We start from the raw sequence: 27,628 nt of genomic DNA, 5'->3' as shown, positions 1-27,628 counted from the left end.
CCGCAAATTACGCATAACGTTATATGGTTCTCATTAATTTATGGAGAATGAAAGAAATAGACTCGGCAGAGCCTACAGCTTATAGGTTCCCCTATCCTCCAGAGAGTGAAGTGCTAAGTGCTAATGTGGATTTCTGTCTAGATAGATATATAACAACATTTTGCAAAAGAAAATCTCAAAAAGGTTAATTATGGATACAGTAAGACAGAAACTCACCTGTTCAACGCTCATTTTCCTCAGCTGTAGGCAAAGGCAAGCACGCGTTTCAAATCAGTGCTTCTCCTGGGAGACTAGCGCTACATTAATCCCCTAGCTTAGCGCCATCCCTTACGAAAATTAACCATGGTTTTACTAGTTATATTGTAGTAATACTACAGTAAAACTGCAATTTTACTAAATTATCTTGAATTACATTTAAGCCATTTAGTTACAACAAACATCTACAAAATAACAACAGAAATTAGTAATCATTCTATGATACAGACTTTATTACAGAAATTACATAATCTGAAAGAAAAATAAACTTGCATTTGTTCTCACATAAAACTTCTGACAGAAAACAAACTTCAAAGTTATACAAAATTATTGTTGATAAAGTGGTGCTGTGCAATGATTAAAAAATGTAGTTGCTAATTTACAAATAAAAAAAATAGCAATTTGTTCCACTGTAATACTTATTTATATACAAAAATAACATATTGTACAAATAAACAGGACTTTAAATACCTTTAAATACACAACATCTACCCCCGTCACGTGTAGGAGAGAGGACCCAAAAGCAAAGGCGATTTGACAAAGTTTAATAGAGAATAAACAGTTCAGGCTGTGTAACATCGGTGGTCGCAAGGCGATTAACACACGGGAACGCCAATCCTAGGACAACTCACGATAGCCGGAGGTTGGATGAAGCAGAGGCGAGGTGATAAAGTTGTTATCTTGGAGCAGAGACACGACACGACACGACAAAGAAAGGAAGGCCTAGAAATAGAGAGTCTAATCAGAGATAGTGGGAAACAGTTGGGAAGGAGAGAGAGTGAAGAGATGAGGTGATGATACACAGCTGGGAGCGAATGATATAATGAATGAGAATGAGTGTGTGTGTAAATGGATGTAATAGAGAGTGTGACCAGAAGAGGGCGGAAGAGTGTAAAGAATACCAGTATCATGACACCTCCTTTAAAAGTGAAAGTGAAAGTGACCTCTGCATTTAACCCATCCAAGTTAGTGCACACACATTATGAGCAGAGTAGTGAGTAGTGAACCCACACACACTGCAAACGTGGATACACACACCCGATTGGGGGTTAGGTGCCTTGTTCAAGGACACCTCAGTCATATTCCAGCCGGTACTGGAATCGTACCAGCAACCTTTGGGTCACCAGTCCAACTCTGTTACCATTAGGCCATGAATGCCCTAAAATGTCTATAACCTGTAAACACGTTGCAATTTATACTGTACATACATTAACAGGATTACAACAACATTACTTAACAAGAACAATAAATACTATAAATTCCGAAGAAATTAGCAGTTCTTTTAAGAATGTTTTAAATGATATCCACTCACAAGAGAAGAAGACATGAGGCGCGTTGCATCCCAGATAGCACACGTACATCTGGCCGATGTCGGCGCGATGTACAAAGTTCAATCGGCACGATGTCGCTCAGAGAGCGTTTGCTAATCGGCAATATGTCGCCGCAACGTCGGCATATGATCACAAATGATCTTCAGCCGATGTTTGAGGGCAATTCTTAGACTATGGCCACTTTCTTGTCCTTTGATCATATTTTATAAAAAAACATTTAATTGTGAAAAATTCACACTTTCATAGTTAACTTTACAATAGAAGTACTTTAGGAACTTTTTATCGGTAGTCTATGTAATGTAATGGGATCACTTCCGGCGCTTATAGGTCTAAGGTCTAGAAAAAAGTTTGTCGAGACAAACTTTAGGTTGGCTTGTGAAAGTTTTGACCAGAAAGTTTGAAGAAGTTTAGTTTGAAGTTTAAATTAGTTTAAAGTTTAAATTAGTTTAAAGGTGCATAGCGCCAGTCTCTGAGTTTTTGCAGAGCTATGCCCTCCTCTGGCAACAAGCGAAACTGCAACCAGAGTGTGTTTTCTTTGTCTTACGTGGAGTTTGCGTTGGGGTTTGGAGTGGACTAAAGCCGGTCTCTTTGAATCCATCTTCTACTTTTGTCGCGCGAGTTTTCTTCGCTGTTACGGAGAATGGCGGCGAATACACAAACCTGACAGACATAGCCAGGTGAGCGTGAACGCGCATGACGTCACGCCCAGTCTCAAATTCCGACCCGAATCCCTCTTATTTATTTTACTGTACAGGGTTATAGAGGCCATCGCAGTGATCAGAGAAGGGCTCATTCAGCCCATCAGGCAATTGTTTATGCATGTATGGGTTAGAAAAACAGGTCTTTTTAACATGAAATGTTGCGCAATGCACCTTTAAAGTTTAAATTAGTTTGAATTTTAAAGTAGTTTGAAGTTTAAATAAGTTTAAAGTCTAATTCTGGTCTCTTCCAAGGCATAAAGTTTATCGCACTGATTTAAAAGTTAAGGATTCATTCGTTTGAATATGCATTGAACCAAACACTATCATAACATCTTAGTTGATAATTCAATATAATTTATTTTTGACAAAACATCCCATGTTACGGTAGTGACTGCACATTTTTGGTATGACAGTAATGTTTTGATAGTGACCACAATACTTAGTTTGCCATGGCTGAATCAGACTGTCCACATTTTATGTTAATATAAATAAATAACTATGATGCACATATGCAGTCAGAACATATAGACACACATCTGACAGTAAATATCTTATAAGAACACCTAGAGCTATTCTATACTTTGGGTCTTGAGGTGCAAGTGAGAAGAGATTTGCTCATAGATTTTTCTTCCTAAAAAAACAACAACTTACAATGTAGACTGTTTCAGAACCACTTTGTTTTATTTTCACATTTTCAACATTTTGTTTATGAGTCATTCAGATAAATCTCCAGAACCACTGACCTGTGTGTGTGTGTGTGTGTGTGTGTGTGTGTGTGTGTGTGTGTGTGTGTGCACTGGTGTCTGATCACCCTCACTGGAAGTGTGTGTGTGTGTGTGTGTGTGTGTGTGTGTGTGTGTGTGTGTGTGTGTGTGTGTGTGTGTGTGTGTGTGTGTGTGTGTGTGTGTGTGTGTGTGTGTGTGTGTGTGATTGTGTGTGTGTGTGTGTGTGTGTGTGTGTGTGTGCACTGGTGTCTGATCACCCTCACTGGAAGTGTGTGTGTGTGTGTGTGTGTGTGTGTGTGCACTGGTGTCTGATCACCCTCACTGGAAGTGTGTGTGTGTGTGTGTGTGTGTGTGTGTGTGTGTGTGTGTGTGTGTGTGTGTGTGCACTGGTGTCTGATCACCCTCACTGGTAGTGTGTGTGTGTGTGTGTGTGTGTGTGTGTGTGTGTGTGTGTGTGTGTGTGTGTGTGTGTGTGTGTGTGTGTGTGTGTGCACTGGTGTCTGATCACCCTCACTGGAAGTGTGTGTGTGTGTGTGTGTGTGTGTGTGTGTGTGTGTGTGTGTGTGTGTGTGTGTGTGTGTGTGTGTGTGTGTGTGTGTGCACTGGTGTCTGATCACCCTCACTGGAAGTGTGTGTGTGTGTGTGTGTGTGTGTGTGTGTGTGTGTGTGTGTGTGTGTGTGTGTGTGTGTGTGTGTGCACTGGTGTCTGATCACCCTCACTGGAAGTGTGTGTGTGTGTGTGTGTGTGTGTGTGTGTGTGTGTGTGTGTGTGTGTGTGTGTGTGTGTGTGCACTGGTGTCTGATCACCCTCACTGGTAGTGTGTGTGTGTGTGTGTGTGTGTGTGTGTGTGTGTGTGTGTGTGTGTGTGTGCACTGGTGTCTGATCACCCTCACTGGAAGTGTGTGTGTGTGTGTGTGTGTGTGTGTGTGTGCACTGGTGTCTGATCACCCTCACTGGAAGTGTGTGTGTGTGTGTGTGTGTGTGTGTGTGTGTGTGTGTGTGTGTGTGTGTGTGTGCACTGGTGTCTGATCACCCTCACTGGTAGTGTGTGTGTGTGTGTGTGTGTGTGTGTGTGTGTGTGTGTGTGTGTGTGTGTGTGTGTGTGTGCACTGGTGTCTGATCACCCTCACTGGAAGTGTGTGTGTGTGTGTGTGTGTGTGTGTGTGTGTGTGTGTGCACTGGTGTCTGATCACCCTCACTGGAAGTGTGTGTGTGTGTGTGTGTGTGTGTGTGTGTGTGTGTGTGTGTGTGTGTGCACTGGTGTCTGATCACCCTCACTGGAAGTGTGTGTGTGTGTGTGTGTGTGTGTGTGTGTGTGTGTGTGTGTGTGTGTGTGTGTGTGTGTGTGTGTGTGTGTGTGTGTGTGTGTGTGTGTGTGTGCACTGGTGTCTGATCACCCTCACTGGTAGTGTGTGTGTGTGTGTGTGTGTGTGTGTGTGTGTGTGTGTGTGTGTGTGTGTGTGTGTGTGTGTGTGTGTGTGTGTGTGTGTGTGTGTGCACTGGTGTCTGATCACCCTCACTGGAAGTGTGTGTGTGTGTGTGTGTGTGTGTGTGTGTGTGTGTGTGTGTGTGTGTGTGTGTGTGTGTGTGTGTGTGTGTGTGTGTGTGTGTGCACTGGTGTCTGATCACCCTCACTGGAAGTGTGTGTGTGTGTGTGTGTGTGTGTGTGTGTGTGTGTGTGTGTGTGTGTGTGTGTGTGTGTGTGTGTGTGTGTGTGCACTGGTGTCTGATCACCCTCACTGGAAGTGTGTGTGTGTGTGTGTGTGTGTGTGTGTGTGTGTGTGTGTGTGTGTGTGTGTGTGTGTGTGTGTGCACTGGTGTCTGACCACCCTCACTGGAAGTGTGTGTGTGTGTGTGTGTGTGTGTGTGTGTGCACTGGTGTCTGATCACCCTCACTGGAAGTGTGTGTGTGTGTGTGTGTGTGTGTGTGTGTGTGTGTGTGTGTGTGTGTGTGTGTGTGTGTGTGTGTGTGTGTGTGTGTGTGTGTGTGTGTGTGTGTGTGTGTGTGTGTGTGTGGAAGTGCTGGTGGTGTGGAAGCCCTGCAAAATGTCTCCACCTCTTTTTGTCTTTCCATTCATCATCCTGTGTCTTTTCTGTCTTTTCCTCCATGCTTTTCTGACATGTCTTTGCTCCCTGTCAGATAATTCACTGATACTCTTCAACTTTCCTTCTTCCCTTCGTTTCTTATTTCTTTCTCTTTCTTTCCTTGAGTATTCCTCGTACTTCACTGGGTCTTCCCTCAACCTTTGTTTGTATTCTCTCTGTCTCTCTGTTGTAGTTTTTCTATTTTTGTTAGGCATGTTGGTGTTTTATGTCATTCTCCCTGTCAAGTTAATCATAGAAATTAACATTACTGACAACAACCTTACATCTAAGCTAGTATCATGGACTGCAACCTTAAAGGGTAACTAAACACTAAAACAACTTGTTTTAGTTAATGCTCTGTAAGAATGGAGCTTCATAAATGCTGTTCATTGATTCGAGTAACTTTTTTGACATTTGTGTATAAAGTGTTTTAATTCTACAATATATGGTGTAAAAACGTCTGAGTGCTGCCCTCTTCAGGTTGAACGGTGGCTACTGCAGTTGAATTTTCCTATTGGATGTTTGCGGTGGTTCGTGACGCAGCGGTTGGTGACGTAGGCAGGTTTCATACAGAGAGATGCGTCTCAGGTGCACGCCCCCCTCCGCTGGGCTCCGCCCACTTTCCCAGCATTTTTCAAATATTGCCAGTGGGTGGAGTCAGGCTCTGACCAGGGGTTTAGTTACCCTTTAAGTAATTGTAACCTCATCACATTACAGAATTTTAACAGAATCTTGCATACTAAAACACAACTAAAACATATTACACTAGTAATTATTTGCATAACTGTACTAAAATGTAGTTTATTCCTCCAAATAAAGGATTATGTGTTCCGTTTTGTCACTACCAAAACAATAATGTCACAACCGAAACTTCAAGACATGTTTCGGTTGTGACTGTTTTGGTAGTGACAATTTTAGATACTTTTGAGCCTAGCTGGAAGATGCTAATCAGCACATGGTTAGCAATCACTGGTCAGAACAGTTGAACACATATAACAACTAAATTTTATGGAATTACATCCAAAAAAGTTCTCTCAATAGCAGAAAAAATGAGTTTGGTAGTGACATTCCTTAAAGTTACACACAGATTGTTAGAGTTTAGAACACATTTACCTCCAAATGATGGGATCAATCTACTCACCATAAAGCAGATGAGAGAGAGGGACACAGGAATATTTCCTGATCAAAAATGTAGGGGTTAACATCAGTCTCAGCCAATGGACTACAACATTCACTGTTTTCGTTGTGACATGAAAATGCAGGACACGTTTTTAAATTTTTTTTTTTATATATATAGATAAAGTTTCATGATTTAAAAATGAAATATAAAATAAACATATTTTTTTAAAACAAGAATGGAAAAATTTGCAAAATAAAATTCAATATCATTTTCACAAGTTGAAATTTAGGGGTTAGGGTTTGGGACAGCCACCTCCTAATTGAAAGTAGCCCATAAATGATGATTTTATATATATAAAGCTTACTGATATCTGAAATATTATTGTGGGTTTCAATAGATAATTGAAGGATCTTAGTATACATCTAAGATTTTAATAATTAAATGCTTTTCAAATGTGTTTTTTGGATGAGGGACAGCAGTTTGCACCAATTCTGTAGAATGACCCGACTATGTCACTTAGTACAAAAGAATACATTGATTACCTTGTGCTAATTGATAAATGAATGTGAGTTCTAATATTACAGAATGTAGAATATAGTGAAACTAATTGAATTGCATGTCAATATTGTATTGGTTTTGCCTATTGCACCAACTATGTATTTTGGGTGGAATGTACAGTTTTGAGTAAAAGGGGAATGTTGTGTTTGTGTACTTGTCAGGAGATGCGCTGTAGTCCACATGTGGTTACCTATAAAAGGTGTAGAGTAAGAATGGAAGAGAGAGCACCTGCTGCCAAATCATGTAAATGCCTGGCACTGTTGTATTGCTGCTGGGTTTGAATAAACCTTGGAGAATTGAGAACTGTCTGGTCTTCATGATTACCAGGACTTAGACATAACAGAGTAATTAGATGGTGAAGTGGATTTACTTATTGTAAAGTTAACGAAAGTTCTCATGTGGATTGTAATGTTTAGAGCAGATGTCTTAAGAAATATAAGTAGACCGGGAAGATTTTAAAACGAGCCGTTCATTCATAAGATCCGCAAGATCACTGTGAAAATACAGACCGGAAGACAAAAGACAACGAGAGCAGCGCTGTAAAGGTGCGCGCGTCCGGAGCGAGTGTAAAACACAGGAAGAAGAGGAAAACGAAAGTAACAACACATCAACAGAAATACCAGCCTCTGATACCTAAACCTGTTGCTCACTGGATTTGATTTGATCTGATCTATAATCCCTACAGATGTCAATTTAGCACAATGCCTACCAAATCTAATAATAACACTCGCGGCCATTTATGTGTTTAATCCACAATCCATCGAGACCAGCAAGAGATTCTGAGAACGACGCGCGCGGACTGACAACAAGCGGAACGAGTTTTAAAATACTTATAAATTCTCTTCTTAGTGGACAAGACTGCAAGTGAGTTTAATACATTCTCCATTACAGTCATTTGTAATTATTAGGAACTTCATATTGCTTTATTGAATTCATAAGCTTTATTGAAAACGAATGTTTCTGTAAGTTTTCTCCCATTTTCTCTTCAGTTTTGGGCTGTTGTTTTTGTGATGTGAAATCGAAAGTATTTTTGAACCAGACATTTACAGTAGACAGACAGATGAAGCCTAACGTCAGTCAACAACAATCTGATATTATTCAATATTTCATTTCTTATATAGCATATATGATTAGTAGTTATACAGTATGTCTATTATAATTCTGGTTACTTTTACTCAAGCAATTATTTTAGGATCATTTTAAAGTAATGAAATCAACCATCATTGTGAACTTGAAGTAATGATTAAATGTCAAACGATTCAACAATTATTATAGATTGGGTAAATAAAATTGTAAAACTATATTAAACTGCAATAGAGAAAATGACAAATTGGGTTTAAACACTTTCTACTTGTATTACATTTTGTGAAGAGACTATTGACACTAAAGTGTTTAAAGTAAATAATAAAGATTTACAGAAATGTCCTAATGAAAAGAATTTGGCCTTTTGTGAAAATAATGATGAGGGTTTTAAGATGAAAAGAAAGGCATTTAATTAAGAGTTATGAAACAAACTGCACCAATTGATTTTAAATGTAAGGTAGAGGATCGGAAAATCAAGATGTAAGGCCTGAATAAGATGAAGGGGCGTAAATAGAGAAGTGTAAATTATGATATTATAGACACAGATATTTTTAAATAGTTATTTGAATATGTTTTATGGGAGATATGAATATGAATTTATTCATAGGCTATATAAGTGCTGGTTTATTGTGGTCTATGGTGTTATAAACTACTGTGATGTTTAATTTTTTTTATGGATGTATAATATGTATAATATGATATGCCTATACATTCATAAAAACATTTTAAACATCACAGTAGTTTATAACAGAAGTGTAGAAGTGTAATACACAGCACAAGCGTGTTTTCTCTTAAGAGAATGTTCAGCCAGTAACATATGTTCCCAGAACGTTTTATGATCAATATAACTAAGACCATTGGGTTATTTTACATGGCAATATATTGGTTTGTAACTCACTTTATTTATACATTGTATTTGCTGTTGTTGTTGTTGATGATAACTCTTTATTCTTCATGATTGTCTTAAATAAGATGTTGTTGATGTGTGTAAAATGTTGTGATTTGCAGGTGATGCTGAAGGATTGAGTGTTTCAGAAACCAGTGCTGATCAGTTTTCAGGGTCAGTTTAGCTGCAGTATGTCGGAGGAAAGAGGAAAGCACTCTCTCTCTCAGATGAGTCTCTCAGAGAAACACAGGTAAGACTGCGTCTGTTTTCACACTATCAGTTTAAACTCACTGGACTTTGTGTTTCCCTGTCAATAACACAACTTTAAGCATTCTTCTATATTTGCAAATGATTTGCACAACTTCAGTTTTGACCTTCTTAAATTAACTCTGGCATTGTCTATTAAGCCCCGTTTGCTGTATAGAAAATATCACACTTAATAATTTGTTAATTACCTTCTAGACGCTGAATTAATCCAAATAAATGACTTTAGTTTTTAGATCATAAAGTTATTGACAGACATTAGTAAACAACTATACACTTAATTTAATTCAAGTATGCTAACAAAACTGTTTCTGCTCTCTATTTCTGTCAATAAACAAAAACTTGACATGGTCTCTTAAATCAGAGTGAAGTATTTTTTTACATATTTAATCTCTCTTATGTATATTAAAGGGTTCTCGAGACACAAGGCACTGTTTTAGCGGATGAGCGGCCGGAGCGCATTAAGGGTTTTCTGTGAGAACGGTGTTGTGTTAGCGGCCGCTAAGTTAATAACTAATGATCTTTACAGCGGAAGTGAATCAATCAAAACTAACTTTAGCTGGACAATAACTTTATTCTAGAGCTGCTGTAAAGCCTAAACAATCTGTTACTGTAATCTCTATTATCACTGTAAAGCTGCTTTGAAACAATCCATATTGTTAAAAGCGCTTTATAAATGAAGGAGACTTGACTAAAGAAATCGTTATACTAATGTGAGCCAGTAAAATAAAATGATGGTTAACTATAAAACGTCTCAGGTTACGACTGTAACCTATGTTCCCTGAGAACAGGGAACGAGACAATACGTCAACGACGCTATGGGGAACGCCTCAGGCGTGACAGGTGTCTGAAATCACTATCAAATCACGTCAATCATATTGACCGGCGACAGCCCGTGAATCATTAGCGTGAATGATTAACGTGCGACCTGGAAGTATAAAGGGGCGCCTTGCAAACATGACAAATCACCTTATCGTCTGAAGGGACTGTACGGTAGGCAAGCCCCGCGGCATGGCAGGGAGACGTATTGTCTCGTTCCCTGTTCTCAGGGAACATAGGTTACAGTCGTAACCTGAGACGTTCCCTTTCGAAGGGAACTCAACAATACGTCAACGACGCTATGGGGAACGATATACCAACGCCGCCATGCTAAGGGGAGTGCATGCCAAGTGGCAGTGACAACTGTCAGAACCAGCAACTTCAAATGAAACGCTAGAACCACTCACCCTCAGGTCACACTGGGCTGTCAGTGACAGCATTCCCTACGGTTATAGCCCAAGCTACAGCCTCACAGAAAAACCTTCATAAACATGGTTAAATGAAAGGTCTACCTGGGCCGGCTCCGGGCCTGGAACCTCAGCTTCCAATTAGAAGGGGTCCCTTCTAGGGAATGTGGCTAGGGAACCCAAGGGAACCCCAGCCAGTCACTATTCAGGGGAACGTACTCACCCCGAAATGCCACCAGGACGGCCTGACCTGGCGCCAGTACATAGACACTTAGTCTGGCCAAATCCTGTCTGTCTGAAGACAGAGCCTCTGGACAAATGCCTTAAGTAAGGCATCCAACCCGAGGGACTGCGAAGCTGGCAGTGAACCACTCGGCCCGGATCTCAGAGACGGGATATCCCGGAGAGTATGACTCAGCATAGTGCTTTCCGACCCTTGCTAGCGAGGGGAGTTTCTCTACTCGATCCACGGATCAACCCAGTGTCTGTGTTTCAAAACACTGAGGAGGCCTGTGAAGGCCTAAGGGCTGATCTAACTGGGAGGCCTCACGAGAGGCCTACGACCGTCTGACCAGACTCAGGCAGCCGCATGCTCATAGAGACCCTCGTGAGGGGAGCACAAGGTCTGCCTGGTAGGCAAACCAGGCTGTAGGCAGAAAAAGGTTCCGGGAGGGAACCTTTAGCAGAGAATGAACACTTTAGCGAGCCAGGGCGCAAGCTCGCCTTCAGCAGCTGCCTATTAAGGCTAGCTGAAACTGATAGCAAGAGACCACTAGCTTCATAAACCCAGCACCACTAGGGAGCGTTACAGGGAGGCCCGGAGAGGCCTACTACCTGATCCCTCCGGGTGAAAGTATAAGGCGGCCTGCTAAGGCCAGCCAGCTGGGGACTCGCCTATCAGGGAGGCCTGGTCGGGCCTACTAGCTAATAGCAAGTCATATTCTGCCATAAAGTACACTGTTGGAAACCATACTACACAGCATAATGCACTAATGGGCTTCCAGTAGCGCTATAAGGTATGTCCCACAATGTTGGGACTCACCTCCGAGGAGGCCTGTTTAAGGCCTACTACCCATCAGTGAGTCAACTGCCCGAACCACCAAGGCCAACCACGTAAAGTGAGCTGGCCTACAGTGCCCTCTGGGGGGCTGTCCAATCAAGGAGGCCTGCTGAGGCCTACTACCTAATGGCGCAGCCTTCGTTGGCAGAAAAAACTGTTTACACAGCGCCTACAGCATCCTGGTGCCTAATCACATTGCCCATGGCAGTGTACTCCGCAAGAAAGCTAGTACCCTTAAAACAAGGGGAGTACAACATACGCCACTCTGCCTCAACGGAGGCCCCAGTTAGTCAGGGGCCTACCATCTATGCATGGGCGTCAGCTCAGGGCAATGCTCTGGCTTCAGGGGAGCGTACTTCGACCAAAGAAGAAGTGAAGCTTACTTCATACTCGACCCGAGCCATAGTGGTGCGAGGTGGGATAAAACAGAACTGGGAGTGAAGTGCTAAGACCTACCCTGTATCACAGGGGAATACTCACACCTCACCCTGAGGTTATCAGGGTGCGGGCCTGCCAGCGGCTCTAGGGGTGACAGAAATGTATCTGTGCCCAACCTAGGGGAGTGGGGCTTGAATGAAAGCCAACCACCTACAACCTAGCGCTCGAGCAGTAGCTCAGCGAGGTGAGTGAAGCCTAAACTGGCGGCCTAAATCCATAGGCCAGTTCTGCATGGCAGGGTCGGGCAGGAAACCCAGTCTTCTTCGTGAAGCGAAAGACGGCCTAACCCTGCTCAATAAAGACATATATACCACGGAGGCCTGTTTGAGGCCTACCATGTCCTTACAAACCATCCTCAGCACCACGCTGCATTACTCTAGTCACCCCAGAATGCAGAGAAGGGGGCGGGCCTTGGCCTAACGACTCCCACGGGAGGAGGCTGTTTATACAGGGATGCTAGAAATCAACATTCACACAGTGAAGGGTCAGAGGAAGAAATGCTAAAATTTTTAGCAGAGCGCCTCTATTATCCCTGGCACAGCCTAGGCCAGCTACAGAGGCGGCCCTGGTGAGGGCCAGCCTGCAAGCATAGATCAATCTGAGGGCTCGGAGGAGCCACAGCCTTACTAAAGAATATAGTCTGTATTATTCCATAAAAAGGGCTGCAGAATCGCTCAGCCTAATGAAACCCAAACAGAGCTCAAGGGGCGAAATACTCAGGAAGAAGTCAACGGACCCGTGGGCCGGACATAAGATCTATCTGAAGCTCTAGCGTCAGTCAACACTCTAAGTAAAAAATTCTAAGAGAGAGACCAACTACTCTACCCTGAGGTGGCTAACAGCCCGAAGGCTAACATAGTTATCGTTCTGGCCACCTAACGGGGAACTTCAGGGCCCTAATGATCCAGGAAACTTCTCTTACCTTATTACCTTGACATGACCCCATAGCTCTATACAGGGAACGAGGTCTGTAGAGAGATACATCTCGGAATTTTAATTCACAAAAAATTACTCTTAAAAGACCAGTCAGCTCACCTGCGGCGTGCGGAGTGAAGACTCGCCAGATAGTTCTTTATGACCCTGGGGTCCACCACTTTACATGCCTGAAAGAGGCGTTTCTACTAGCCAAACCTAGGCGGGCCATTGGAACATCGTTCTTATCATAGGCCCAGCCCCAGGCCTGATGTAATGAACGTCTGGGGAGTCAGAAGAGAGGAGAGGGCTGGATTTCTTTTTAATGAAGCCCTCCGGGGAGATTATCCATCAGCGACACTGTGTGCGCTTGTGCTGGATAACCTCCCTCAGATCCCTCTTCTTGCGGGAGTCACGCCTCTTCTGCGCCCTGTTCCTCCACGGAGGGGGCGCACGAGAGGCGACACTGGATCTCTGGCCCTGTCTACGGTCCTCGGACCGTGAAGGGCCAGGCCCTCCCGCCTGCCTGGGTGTGGAACCGGATCTCAGCGGTATGCAGGATCCTGCAGCAGGTCGGCCTGATATGCCTGCAGCACCGCCATAGTGTGCAGGGAAGCACCAGCCTGAACCGCTGTCGTGTATGCTCTGCCATTCAAACGTGCTGTTGACTTTAGCGGTTTGGATGGCAGGGTTGGAGCTCTCAGTGTCGACGCCTGCCCAGACACGAGATAGTTCGCAAACGACTCGTCAAATGGGCGGCATCGACACATACCCATGCTCTGCGATCCCCTCAACATCAGCGAAATTAACCCGCTGATGTCGGTGAATACGGGCAGAGTATGGGCTCTTCCATGCCCTCTCGATCTCCGTGTGAAGATCAGGAAGGAATGGAAGGCTCACCTGAGCTGGTGTGTATGGCAGGGGAGAAACCGATCGCCAAGCCTACCGCGAGCGGTCTCTCCTCTAGCGCGTCGCCATGGCAGCTACAGCCTGTTGGCGGCGCGCTCCACAACATCCACCAGGTCTGCACACACGGGGCAGGGTGGCTGAGAGGGTTCAGGATCTACCTGATTATAAACCTCCTCAACCATCTCCTGCTTGTCCTGAAGAGCAGCAACTGCAGGAAACCATTGGTGCCTGCAGTTCGCCCTCGTCAGCCGTCGAATCATTTGAGAGGTTTACAGGACTCTCAAGATGATCGATGAGCTCTATCTGGAAGCCCATGATGCAAGTCGCCGCTCTGCCTCGGCACGAGCGGGACCACGCGGACCAGACGTTGAACCCCCTTCACTCGAGAAGAGGGCCAGACGAGAGCGGAGCGTTTTAAGAGAAAAACGCTCACAGTTCACACAGAGGATTCCCTCGAGAACCTCTCGTGCGCGCTCTTCTCCCAGGCAGGAAAAAACACACTCGTGTGCTGTAAATTTCATTTTCTTACCGTTTCATTGAGTAGCGTTTTCAAACAGACAGTCCCTGAAGACGATGAGATGATTTGTCATGTTTGCAAGGCGCCCCTTTATACTTCCAGGTCGCACGTTAATCATTCACGCTAATGATTCACGGGCTGTCGCCGGTCAATATGATTGACGTGATTTGATAGTGATTTCAGACACCTGTCACGCCTGAGGCGTTCCCCAAAGCGTCGTTGACGTATTGTTGAGTTCCCTTCGAAAGGGAACTGTAAATTGTGTGTGTGTATGTGTGTGTGTGTGTGTGTGTGTGTGTGTGTGTGTATTTCTGTGGAGGATTAGATAAAGACACAGATGTGTTTCAGACACAGTTGATCCTCCTTTACTAAATTGTTTTCTCTCTCTCTGTGTTCTTTGTGTCATCAGTGTAAGATCAGGCTCACATGTGTCCAGCTCTGTGTCTCTGAAGAGTGATCAGTCTAAAGATGATCCACCATACTTCAGTGAGAAAACACCATCATCTAATAAAAGGTATTTCATGAGTTTCTAATTTTTTGTCACACATTGACTGTTTAAAAGTTGTATCAGTGAATACCAATCATGAAACATTTTTAGATCAAATATTTATCATTTAATCAGATCAAATATTTAACAGAGTATTCACAGCTAATGCTTTTATCTGTGATATTTTGCCCGGAAAATCAGTATTTTATTTGATTTATTTGATTACAGGCTTCAATATGAGACATTAGACTCAGACGTTCAGACTCACAGGAACCACGAGAATTTCAAAGACGATCTTCTAGGGATCTTCCAGGTAGGAAAACATATTTTTATACGTTTAAAAAAACATATATGTATGTTATTGAAAAAAAGTAATTTAATGTAATTCCTCCAGCTCACTATTTTTCCTTTTAAGCGCTTATATATTTTTTATTCTTATATTTGTTAAAAATAACAGCTGGTTAACATGTTAGTCTTTTAACTGGATTTATTTTTTACAGATAAGTAGTGTTGACCAAATGTAGATGTACAATTTGGCTTAAATTGTGTTATTCTGTCTTTTCTCTTAATTTTGTTTGTAGGATCTTGAGAGCAAAATAATCAAATTTCTGAAGATTGAACTAGAAACGTTTAAGAAAATATTACAAAATGAGAACACAGAACACTTTGTGAAGGACTTTAATGAGAACAGATCCAGTATCAAATCAGCAGCTCTTGATCTCACACTACATTACCTGAGAGAGATGAAGCGAGATGAAGCTGCTGATGCTCTAGAAGGTAAGAGACTCATGATCATCTGTCTGATTGTCTCTTAGAAATGTAGGAGTATAAATGTATAAATGTACATATATAAAATATATATATTTTTTATTTGAACGGCCCATAAAAACTCGTACATCGGCGGCCCATTCGTTTAGTTTTTCTTAATCGGCGGCGCTGGGATCTTTGTGTCGGTGTAATGCATTGGACAAAAAAAGTCAGCGTTGTTTTTTTTTTTCTCACAGACCGGCCCATGTAGCACGTAGATCAGCGGCCCATTGGTTATTTTCTTGATTGACACTGGGCTGGTCCAATCACATCTTTAAACACCTCCCCCTCTGGGCTCTGAGCGAGCGCGCAGTGTCACTGTGTATCTGTAGAAATAGTCCGAGAGATGGAGAAGAAACACAAGGAATGTGCAGAGAATAGCGTGAAGAAAAGAAACAGGCCCTTCAAGTGTCTGATGAGGATAGTGAGGAGGATCAGGAGAGAGTGAGTGAATGAGTGTAGGAACCCATTACCCAGTTACGCATTATTTCCACATCTGCATAGTTGACGATTACGCATTTTACTAGAATTGTAATGAGACGCGTTTGTAAACCATGTTTTCCGCCAAAATAAAGGCTCAATGCAGTTTCCTTCAAAATAAAAGATCATGTGTTTATCTCTTTCAAGTATGGAAATTAGTACAAAACTAATTATGAAAGTTTCTTTTATTTTTCAGTGCATTTGTTTTACAATATATATATATATATATATATATATATATGTACAAAATATATTTACAATATAATATATATTACTGTCGTGGGATTAATATTATAACTATTATTATGTAGTAGTGTAATGTAGACAGACACTATATTACAACTAAAAGAGTTTTGAGTTTTTGTTTGTTCAATTTGCACACTGAATATGGGTTGGAGCTCTTCATTTTTAACTCTCAAAGTGCACCAGATTGATGAATTTAACATTAAAAAGCACAAAATGTTCTTACAGGGAAGCACACCCCCGAACCCCCCCAGAGGGACAGAGGTCCGTTCACCACAGATTTACCAAATATCCTGTGTGAAACAGTGGTATTGCTACGCCACTGCAGCTTATAGCTTGTTTTAGGATTCATCACTGTAGAGTAAAGTTCAATTGTATTTTACAATTAGTAGTTATACATCTGTTAACTCTTACTCATTCCTACTCACTCATTATATGGCATTAGTGGTTTTAAGTTATAGGAGTTGGTTTACATGATCATATGTAGTGAGCCAGTCTGGGCCAAAATGCCAGGGCCGATTTTTTGTCCCAGTCCAGCCCCGTTGGAGAGAAAATTAAAACTAAATCTATCTATTTGTTGTTCCTGTGTAGATGAGCTGTTCTTCATTCATCAGCTGAAATGTGGCCTAAAGAAGAAGTATCAATGTGTGTTTGAAGGAATGGCGAAGCAAGGTGACTCCACACTTCTGAATAACATCTACACAGATCTCTATATCACTCAGGGTGGCAGTGAACAGGTAAATACTGAACATGAGGTGAGACAGATTGAAGTTGCTTCCAGGCGTCATGAAGCACAAGAGATACAGGTTGAATGCTCAAATTTGTTTGAAGCGCCTGAACAAAACAAGGAGATCCGAGCTGTACTGACAAAAGGAGTCGCTGGCATCGGAAAATCAGTCTCTGTGCAAAAGTTTGTTCTGGACTGGGCTGAAGGAAAAGAAAATCAAGATATCAGCTTCATATTTCCTCTTCAATTCAGAGAGATGAACTTAAAGGAGAAAGAAAAACTAAGTGTGATGGACCTTATAACTCAATTTTTCCCAGAGACAAAAGGACTGAACCTTACAAGAAGGAATCAGTTCAAAGTGCTGTTCATCCTTGATGGACTGGACGAATGTCGCCTTCCTCTGAAGTTTGATTGTAATGAGACGTTGCGTGATGTATCGTCACCAGCCTCTCTGGATGTTCTCCTAACGAACCTCATGAAGGGAAATCTGCTTCCTTCTGCTCTCGTCTGGATCACCAGCAGACCAGCAGCTGCCAGTAAGATTCCTCCTGACTGTATCGACCGGCTGACAGAGATACGAGGATTCAGCGACGCACAAAAGCAAGAGTACTTCAAAAAAAGATTCACAGATGATATTCAAGCCAACACAATCATAGATCATGTTAAACAATCAAAGAGTCTCTTTATCATGTGCCACATCCCAGTCTTCTGCTGGATTTCAGCCACTGTTCTCCAGAACATTCTGGAGGAGAAAAGAAATAATGATGTGAAAAACACTCAGGCTGATGAGATCTCTAAAACACTGCAGGAATCAAACACTGAAGACACTCCCAAGACTCTGACACAAATGTACACACACTTTCTCCGCTTTCAGATCCAGCAGAGCCGCCGAAAATATGATGGAGAATACACACCAGATGTTTCCTGGGATAAAGATGCCATCCTTTCACTGGGAAAACTGGCATTTCATCAACTGGAAAGAAACAACCTGATCTTTTATGACACAGACCTGGAAGCCTGTGGTATTGACGTCTATAAGGCATCAGTGTACTCAGGCATGTGTACCCAGATCTTTAAGGAGGAAACAGGGATCATTCTTGGTACCATGTACTGCTTTGTTCACTTGAGCATTCAAGAGTTTATTGCAGCCCTTTATGCACATCTGTTTCTAGACATCAACAAGACAAGTGTATTTGATCATGAGTCTACAGAACAGGAAAACAGAAATGAAACCATGATTGATTTTCTCAAGACTGCAGTGGACAAGGCGCTCGAGAGTGACAATGGACACCTGGACCTTTTCCTTCGCTTCCTCCTCGGTCTCTCACTCCAGTCCAATCGTCGACTCTTACGAGGTCTGTTGACACAGCGAGACGGCAGTGACCAGAGCAACAAGGAGATAGTTCAGTACATCAAGCAGAAATTAGAAGATAATCTTCCTGCAGAGAGATCCATCAATCTGTTCTACTGTCTGAATGAACTGAACGACCAAACTCTGGTGAACGAGATTCAGACCCACCTTAGCAAAGGAAGTCTCTCATCTGGTGACCTTTCACCTGCCCAGTGGTCTGCTTTAGCCTTTGTGTTGTTGACATCAGAGGAAGAGCTGGAGGAGTTTGAGCTTCAGAAATTCAAGAAATCAGACGAGTGTCTCATTAGATTATCGGCAGTCATCAAAACCTCCGAAAGAGCTCTGTAAGTCTTTTAATATATTTTGTCATGTTTTGCTCTGATCTGAAAAATGTCTTTATCTACATTACTCTATAGTGATTCCCCATCATGAACATGAAGAGCATGAAAAGCCTGACATATGAAATAATAGTCTGAAATTTTTATTTTTCTAGTGGAGACAGTTTATCAAACCTTTAGAAAAAATATGAAAGACCATGTAAAAATGCTTGCATCTTTTGTATCATATGATACACCAGACTTTTATGACTTATATAGAATTATATAATAGCTCAAAATCATACTTGAAGGGAAAAAAGTACTTTCTTCTGTTAATGTTCCTTTGTTCACCCTTGTATTTATACCCTGTGTTCTCCCTCATTCTTCGTCCGTTCTTGTTTATGTATTACGTGTGTTGTGGTTCCTAAGTTTTGTTCATTAAATTCCGGTTTCCTGGTATTCCTCGTCTCCTCGTGCTTCCTACCACCATGTACCTTAACAGTCATTTGGTACAGATATTATTTATATTGTCAAAATGAAAGGTGAAATTCTGAAAGATTATATTATAAAACATTGAGATTTTTATAAAACTGGCTAAAAAAGTACATATACATTATAGGTTGTTGCTGTATCTTCCAATAATTTATTAAAACATTATAATGGAAAATATATTTAATATTTATTTTTTGAAAAATGTATTGAATGTGCTCCGTCTAATTCTGTAATGTGATTTATTTTCCTTGTAGGTTAAATGATTGTAACTTAACAGACAAAAGCTGTTCAGCTCTGGCTGCAGTTCTTGGATCAGACACCAATCTGAAAGAGCTGAACATGAACAATAATAATCTGCAGGATTCTGGAGTGAAGCTGCTTTGCACTGGACTGAAGAATATAAAGTGTAAATTGAAGATACTGAGGTAAGTTGAGCCACAGGAGTCACATGACGAGAGTAAGGCGCGATGACTGACAGGGCGATGCAAAGACAAAAGCGCAAGAGAAAGTCTTGGTTATTAATGTACGAGGGGTACGTAAGGGGTTCCTTAATAGAGGAAACAGAGACATTATGTTAAAGACTGACAAATTGAGTTTCACTTGGGATCCCCAATCACCTCTGAATTCTAGAAAAACGTCCAGTGGAATTTACATTCCCAGCAACTACATTCGGCTATATAAGATGGCGGCACACATCCACTCATTCAAGTTTATGCTGAGGAGCCGAGGCGGGGTCCCGGCCATTCAGTGCGATGGTTCAGGGTTGTGGTAGGAGGTACATAACGTTACTGATCCCTCCTTCAGGGAATGAGGGTTACATCAGTAACATCAGTCATGTTCAACATAATGTCGAAAACTAACAAATGGGGTCCGTATGTCGTAACTTTCCTATGACCCCACGGATGCCCAAAATGCTAGTCCTTCATGCCAACGGGATAGTAGGGACAGGGCTTACAATGGAGACAGTCGTAGTGACTGTTCCTGATATGTAAGTTCACAGGAAGAGTGCTTTAGTCATTTCCTAATTTTTCTAACAGCCATAAAAAATATCGGAAACTAGGGAACATACATAGGGAAACTGCTCTTTATGCTGAAGCACCCAGGGGAGAATCGCTGCATTTATCCATGCAATACACCAGTGAAACACCACTGAATGTGCCGTAGACCACCAGTAAGAGGGGCATCCTTATTGTAGAGGCAACTGGAAGAGCGATCATTCAGATTTATATTGTTCAGGTTTACCTGATTAATCAGCTGAATGTTTTCCTCTCTGTTCTAGACTCTCTAACTGCAGTGTGACAGAAGAAGGTTATAAAGCTCTGGCTTCAGCTCTGAGATCAAACCCTTCACACCTGATAGAGCTGGATCTCACAGGAAATGATCCTGGACAATCAGGAGTGAAGAAGCTCAATCATTTACTACAGGATCCAGACTGTCAACTGAAGACACTGAGGTGAGACGGGATGAAATAATACAAAAATGAGTTATATCTAGGCTAAATATTCATAACAAATACATTATTTTAGTAATACAATAGGCTGGACAATTTGTTGCATCAAAATGATCAAGACCAGATCAGATGCTGCATATTCTGTCATGATGATGATAACCGTCAACACATTTAGTTGTGATACGAGCTAAAGGTCAAATAGACATTATTGGTATGTCAGTATATGTGCTGCTATTCTGTAGTATATCTTGATTATTAACATGCACAATTTTGTTTTTGTGCACACTTCTCATCAAAAATTCTAGATAACCTTTTAGTGAAATAGTTTTCTGAACACAATAGTTTTCCATCAAGCCCAGATTCACTCCATCTCTCTACATTAGGTCTATGAGTCTCCAGATGTTCACAAACAGTTTCACAAGCCAGTTTTCTCTGTGCTGAAGTTTCTCACTCCTTCTGCTTAAAAGCCAGAAAGATCATCCTAGTTGCGTATGCGACCCCCGTTCCCTGAAGAAGGGAATGGAGGATGTAGTCGACGTTGACTGAATGGGGATCACGCTAGGGAGCCAAACCTCTACCAGTACTATTGAACGAGCCAATGGAATTGGCGTGCGTGACTTGCATCACACACTCCGCCCCCGCGGCGCGGGTATAAATACGGAAGTGGATGCACGCACTAGTTGCTATTTCGCTGAGGAGCCGAAACAAGCCCAGGAAATTGACTTGACTGAGAAACATGAACGTCACCAACAGCAGTTACAGGGAACAAAGTCAGACAGAAGACAATGGTAACATTAAGGCAGGGCCGTACGCAGGATTTTATTAAAACCGAGGTCCCAAAATTTATGTTGCTAGGGGGGTTCGGGGGAAAAGTTCGATTTTCCTGATCTACACATGTGCAATTTAAGGTGTTTGAAGGCCAAAATAACAATAGCTTTAAAAGCATGTCAGTGAGCAGTAGCATAGATTATTTGTCAAGCAGAAAACAGATTCTTAAAAATGTGAAGAAATGTGAGTCCGTAAAGGGATGTAGAAATGATGGCGCACTCGCAGAAGCTACAACAATATATATATATACACTCACCTAAAGGATTATTAGGAACACCTGTTCAATTTCTCATTAATGCAATTAACTAATCAACCAATCACACGGCAGTTGCTTCAATGCATTTAGGGGTGTGGTCCTGGTCAAGACAATCTCCTGAACTCCAAACTGAATGTCAGAATGGGAAAGACAGGTGATTTAAGCAATTTTGAGCGTGACATGGTTGTTCGTGCCAGACGGGCCGGTCTGAGTATTTCACAATCTGCTCAGTTACTGGGGTTTTCACGCACAACCATTTCTAGGGTTTACAAAGAATGGTGTGAAAAGGGAAAAACGTCAAGTATGCGGCAGTCCTGTGGGCGAAAATGCCTTGTTGATGCTAGAGGTCAGAGGAGAATGGGCCCTCTGATTCAAGCTGATAGAAGAGCAACTTTGACTGAAATAACCACTCGTTACAACCGAGGTACTGTGCAGGCTGGTGGTGCTGGTGTAATGGTGTGGGGGATGTTTTCTTGTCACACTTTAGGCCCCTTAGTGCCAATTGGGCCACGGCCTACCTGAGCAATGTTTCTGACCATGTCCATCCCTTTATGGCCACCATGTACCCATCCTCTGATGGCTACTTCCAGCAGGATAATGGGGTGGTGATGGCGCAGTGGATAAGACACATGCCTTTGGTGTGAGAGACCCGGGTTCGAATCCACTGTGAGACACCAATGTGTCCCTGAGCAAGACACTTAACCCCTAGTTGCTCCAGAGGGGTGCGACCTCTGACATATATAGCAATTGTAAGTCGCTTTGGATAAAAGCGTCAGCTAAATGAATAAATGTAATGTAATGCACCATGTCACAAAGCTCGAATCATTTCAAATTGGTTTCTTGAACATGACAATGAGTTCACTGTACTAAAATGGCCCTGACAGTCACCAGATCTCAACCCAATAGAGCATCTTTGGGATGTGGTGGAACGGGAGCTTCGTGCCCTGGATGTGCATCCCACAAATCTCCATCAACTGCAAGATGCTATCCTATCAATATGGGCCAACATTTCTAAAGAATTCTTTTAGCACCTTGTTGAATCAATGCCACATAGAATTAAGGCAGTTCTGAAGGCGAAAGGGGGTCAAACACAGTATTAGTATGGTGTTCCTAATAATCCTTTAGGTGAGTGTTTATATATATATATATATATATATATATATATATACACAGGCAAAATCAGGTATCCACAGTATACTAAGGGTTAGGGGTTTGCTCGAGCAGCACTCTTGCATCGCCTTGGTAAACAAGTATTGACTTCAGGTTTGTCCTTGGCTTATATAGGCCAAACTCCTCCCCCTTTTTGGGCCACACTATTCAGACATATAACATTTAATTAAGGATGGCAGAAAAAATCATTCACCTAGGTATCGCAATTTTTTTAAACGATTTACAGAATCAATATTAATTCAAATTAAATTGCTTTATTTTTGTCCTTGCTTATACTGTAGATGAGGTTGACAGAAGTTGACCACTTTCGTTCCAACAGAGGATGAAATGTGTCGTTATCTTTGAGTTTGAGTGACGTAATATCCCTTTCAAGTGGACGCGTGAAAGCGACGTGAGACCGAATGCATTGAAAAGCCTTCGCGCTACTCATATGCTGAGAGAGAGAAGACAGTAGAGCTGCACGATTCATCTTTAAAAGACTGTGATCTCGATTCAAACACCCACGCGATCTGCTTCCATTTCCTCTTTCTATTAAACCTTTGACAAAATCACATCGCAACATTCAAATCTGTGTTGGCGCTGCCGCTGACACTGAGAGCGTCGTCATGAAACAGGTTCACAAACAGTCTTTTCATCCTCATAGTATCATTATTTCTGTGACACAATAGTTCAAATTATCATAGAAGTACTGGGATAAAAGTTTAAAGTTTAAATATAAACACTGATGTCTACGATAGCGATCAAAATAGAGTAAATCAGCTTTTGATAGAAACTTAAAATAACACTTAAAATAACACATTTATTGATTACATTGTTTCGCCACTAGGTGGCGACAAGTGACTGTTAAAAAATGTATTTGTTATTGAATCATTTAATGAAGAGAGTCTAGTACTGTATGAAATACAGTACTAAAATGATTCTGAAATAAGTCAGAAAGATGTGATGAATTGTTTTTGTAAATATGACTCATCTTACATATCATGTACAGTTTGTATAAGTGTATGATTTAACTTTTCCCCATGGTCTAGTGTTAAAAAAAATCTCAATATATTGCAATATCGAAACGCAATACTTGTAGAATCGCAATTCTTAAAAAAATCGGAATACATATCGTTTCGGCACTCAAGTATCGTGATAGTATCGAATCGGGAGATAGGTGTATCGTCCCAGTCCTACATTTAATACACATTAATACTTAATCTATTTGATAATCCATTTCTAAATATATATATTAATAATAAACGTAATCGATTCACACATAATACACTGAACACATAATATTTGCATTTAAATACACACACAAACACCTATTCACACTAGACAATGGTTTCGTCAGTTTCCGGTTGCGATGCGCCGGTGCGACCCGGCCGTGACGTCATCAGCGTCCGCCGCTCGATCGTTCGGTTTGGCAGTTTTCCCGCTGGAAGACTGACTACTTCCACACAGACACACAACACAGGGACGACACGACAAGACAGTGTGTCAGTGTATGAAATGACAGGGAAATGGATATGAAAGGGAGAGTGGAGAAATGGGTGAATGTCCATGTGCGATCAGCATCGTGTGTGTGTGTGTGTGTGTGTGCCAGCGCTGCTTCCCCTGCGGTGGCAGCTAATGTGACTTTATCACAGCTGTATAAGGCCCTGTCCACACGGAGACACATTTAGCTGTATACGTACAAATTTTGTATTGTATTGGCGTTTCGTCCAGACGGATCCGGCGTTTTGGGACACTGAAACCCCAAGTTTTTAAATCGCTCTTTAAACCGCTCTTTAAACCGCTCTTTAAACCGGGTCCCAGAGTGGATGAATCTGAAACCGACACCTTTGCGTTTTCGTGTGTACGGCCAATCCATACATTTTGTGAAACGATGATGTCATCACAGCACAGCATTTGTCACACACCGCAACGTCACATGTAACAGCAACAATGGCGGACTATATGCTTGTGATCGCGCTGTTTCACCTTCCCGTCATGTTGGGTTCGTATCATAGACAGTAAAAGAAACAGACACAGCGACCCCCTTGATTTCAACAGAGAAAAGTGAAGCCCATTAGAAGCACTCACTTCCTGATGGCTGAGTGACTGCGCAGGCTCAAACTGAGCTTGATGACGTAGATGTGACGTGAGCAACCTGTCTGACAGTTATAAATCTTCTAGTAGCTGTGCCAAGACAAATCTGAATAACCTAATCTTGCAGAGACGTTGTTGAAATATTTTGTCCCGTTGCTTTTATGGACTCTCTATCTATGGGCTTTTCCGTTGACTTTATGCCTCCATGTCCCCCCGATTGCCTCGTCGACAGTAAAAGATTGCCTGCGAGCTTCTCCTCCTGTCTATACGGTAATTTCTCTAATGTGCGTAAGAGAGTCGCGTGGTTATGACGCAATCGTTAGCCTATTTTTACAAAAACGGCTTTTACGGGGCCATAGCATAAGGCTATGTTTACACGGAAACCATCTGAAGAGAAAACGCAAAAGTGGCGTTTTGTTATCACTTTTTATTCTGCGTTTAGATGAGCGTTATGGGGGGGAAATCCGCGTGCATATGGTGACGCAAAAGTGTGTGAAATTCGATGTAGTATGCACTCCAGGCGGCTAGGTGGCAATGTGAAGCACTGCCACACAACAACACCAATATCTGAGAATATTTTGTAGAACTGCTTGTACGTTTATCAGAGCTGCTAGGGCAACTTGAAGGTCCAACGTATGGAAATAATCCGACATGTTGGTTGTTATTTTCCTGTACTGGCGCATGCCTGTGGCGTAAATGTGTATGCGACGAGAGCCACAGTGAGCAGATTTGAGTTTTTACCATTTAGACGGGAACGCGATGGTGGAGCGTTTTTAAGATTTCCACTCTGGAGGGTGGTTTCACTTTTTTGCGTTTTTAAGCCCCCAAAACGCCGTCGCCGTGTAAACAAAAGGCACATCCGATAAAATATTTTTACGTTTTCACCCGGAATCGTTCTTGTATAAACAGGGCCTAAGATACAAAGTATTCCTCAGTTGTAACACCTGTCTCTAATCATCATCATTTCATTCACCTGTCTCCTGTTAATGTCTCCTTTTTCTCCCTTGTATTTATACCCTGTGTTCTCCCTCATTCTTCGTCCGTTCTCGTGTATGTATTACGTGTGTTGTGGTTCCTAAGTTTTGTTCATTAAATTCCGGTTTCCTGGTATTCCTCGTCTCCTCGTGCTTCCTACCACCACGTACCTTAACAGTAATTTGGTACAGATAATATTTATATTGCCAAAATGAAAGGTGAAATTCTGAAAGATTATAATATAAAACATTGAGGTTTTTATAAAACTGGCTACTTAAATAAAGTACATATACATTATAGGTTGTTGCATCTCCCAATAATTAAAAAAAAAATTATAATGGAATATATATATATATATATATATATATATATATATATATATATAATTTTAAATGTATTGAATGTGCTTCATCTAATTATGTGATGTGATTTATTTCCCTTGTAGGTTAAATGATTGTAACTTAACAGACAAAAGCTGTTCAGCTCTGGCTGCAGTTCTTGAATCCGACACCAATCTGAAAGAGCTGAACATGAACAATAATAATCTGCAGGATTCTGGAGTAAAGCTACTCTGCACTGGACTAAAGAATATAAAGTGTAAATTGAAGATACTGAGGTAAGTTGAGCCACACGAGTCACACGAGAGTAAGGCTATGCCGGAGACAAAAGCGCAAGAGAAAGTCTTTGTAACCGCTCAGTCTAATACTGACGCGGCTACTGAGGTGGTTTAGCCCAGGAGTACCCTGGCTGACGCGCTGTACCATTGTTATTCTATTACCATACCGTCTCGTTTTAAGAGTCTCCAGACTTTGTTGTGTTGATGATTATTCAGTTTATTTGTTTGACCGTGCAGAGGTAAATGTCCATTTATCCAGTTTCAACGGTAAACCATATCCATATACATATACACCTACAATAGAATGTAAACAATACGTTTCAGCGCCAATGCGCCACAGCGGTCAAAAACCCTTTGCCCTTCCGGGACAAAACCCCCCCTGTTGGCAGTTTGGATCCTTCCTTTATACCTTTGACCCCAGGTGATATTAGAGTGACACCCACTGTACAGACAAGGAACAACACCCAATATCAAACTGCACAAATGCCACATTTGGCTCCTACACACCGGCCCCTAATTGTTAATGACCAGCAGCCATTACAATTCAAACAAAAAGGAAGAGCCAAAATGTTACAATTCATCAAAATACAGTCAAGCCCAGCATTAACAAACATATTTATACTCCATGCAGCAAACAGAGCTTTGTCACTGGCCTTTCCATGATGTTAGTTTTAGTCCGCAATTTTACAGACCGCACAAACCCATTTTTGTCTGGAAAAACCTCCAGAACCTTGCCGAGTGGCCAAGAGCCACGAGGAGCTGAAGAATCCATTATTACCACAATGTCTCCAGCAATCAAACTCCTCTTCCTCTGATTCCACTTTTGCCTCTCTTGAAGCAAGGGCAAGTACTCTCGCATCCATCTCCTTCAAAAAAGATCCGAGAGGTATTGTACCTGTCTCCAACGTCTTCTCCCATATTGATCGTGAGAATTGAACACTCCAGGCGGCAAAGCTGGTTTACCCTTCAGTAGAAGAAGATGGTTAGGAGTAAGAGGTTCTAGGTCGCTGGGATCATCCGAGAGCTTAGTAATAGGCCGATCATTCAAAATGGCCTCCACTTCACAGAACACCGTATGAAGTCCATCATCATCCAATGTCTGCTGCCGTAGGACAGAAGTCAGAACCCTTCGCACCAGGCGGATCATCCGTTCCCACACGCCACCATGGTGTGAACCAGCTGGTGGGTTAAAACTCCAACGGATTCCAACCTGCGACATGGCTCCTTGAATTATATCCTGGTTCAAAGCAACAAGAGCCTTCTTGAGTTCCCTTTCCGCCCCAAT

At 42.0% G+C, this 27,628-nt stretch overlaps 1 protein-coding gene across 2 annotated transcripts in view; it reads left to right on the top strand.

Annotated features, from left to right (window-relative positions):
- Window positions 1-27,628, top strand: part of LOC143710574 (NACHT, LRR and PYD domains-containing protein 12-like) — a 156,372-nt gene that overhangs the window by 99,181 nt on the left and 29,563 nt on the right. Inside the window, exons 1-9 of one of the 2 annotated variants that reach the window (XM_077201497.1) lie at window positions 7,323-7,640; window positions 8,868-8,995; window positions 14,481-14,585; window positions 14,787-14,871; window positions 15,140-15,335; window positions 16,680-18,510; window positions 19,230-19,400; window positions 20,255-20,428; window positions 26,173-26,343. In XM_077201497.1, the coding sequence (XP_077057612.1) occupies window positions 8,937-8,995; window positions 14,481-14,585; window positions 14,787-14,871; window positions 15,140-15,335; window positions 16,680-18,510; window positions 19,230-19,400; window positions 20,255-20,428; window positions 26,173-26,343 (2,792 nt within the window). In that variant the 5' untranslated portion in view covers window positions 7,323-7,640; window positions 8,868-8,936. Of the gene's footprint in view, window positions 1-7,322; window positions 7,641-8,867; window positions 8,996-14,480; window positions 14,586-14,786; window positions 14,872-15,139; window positions 15,336-16,679; window positions 18,511-19,229; window positions 19,401-20,254; window positions 20,429-26,172; window positions 26,344-27,628 lie in introns of those variants that run through there. The other variant, XM_077201495.1, reaches the window with a different exon arrangement.

Source organism: Siphateles boraxobius, unplaced genomic scaffold (assembly GCF_051911475.1).
Source record: "Siphateles boraxobius isolate OS27281-9 unplaced genomic scaffold, OSU_SipBor_1 48, whole genome shotgun sequence".
Lineage (NCBI taxonomy): Eukaryota > Metazoa > Chordata > Actinopteri > Cypriniformes > Leuciscidae > Siphateles > Siphateles boraxobius.
The sequence above is the reverse complement of the archived record's forward strand: the minus strand, read 5'-3'. Positions and strand labels throughout refer to the sequence as shown.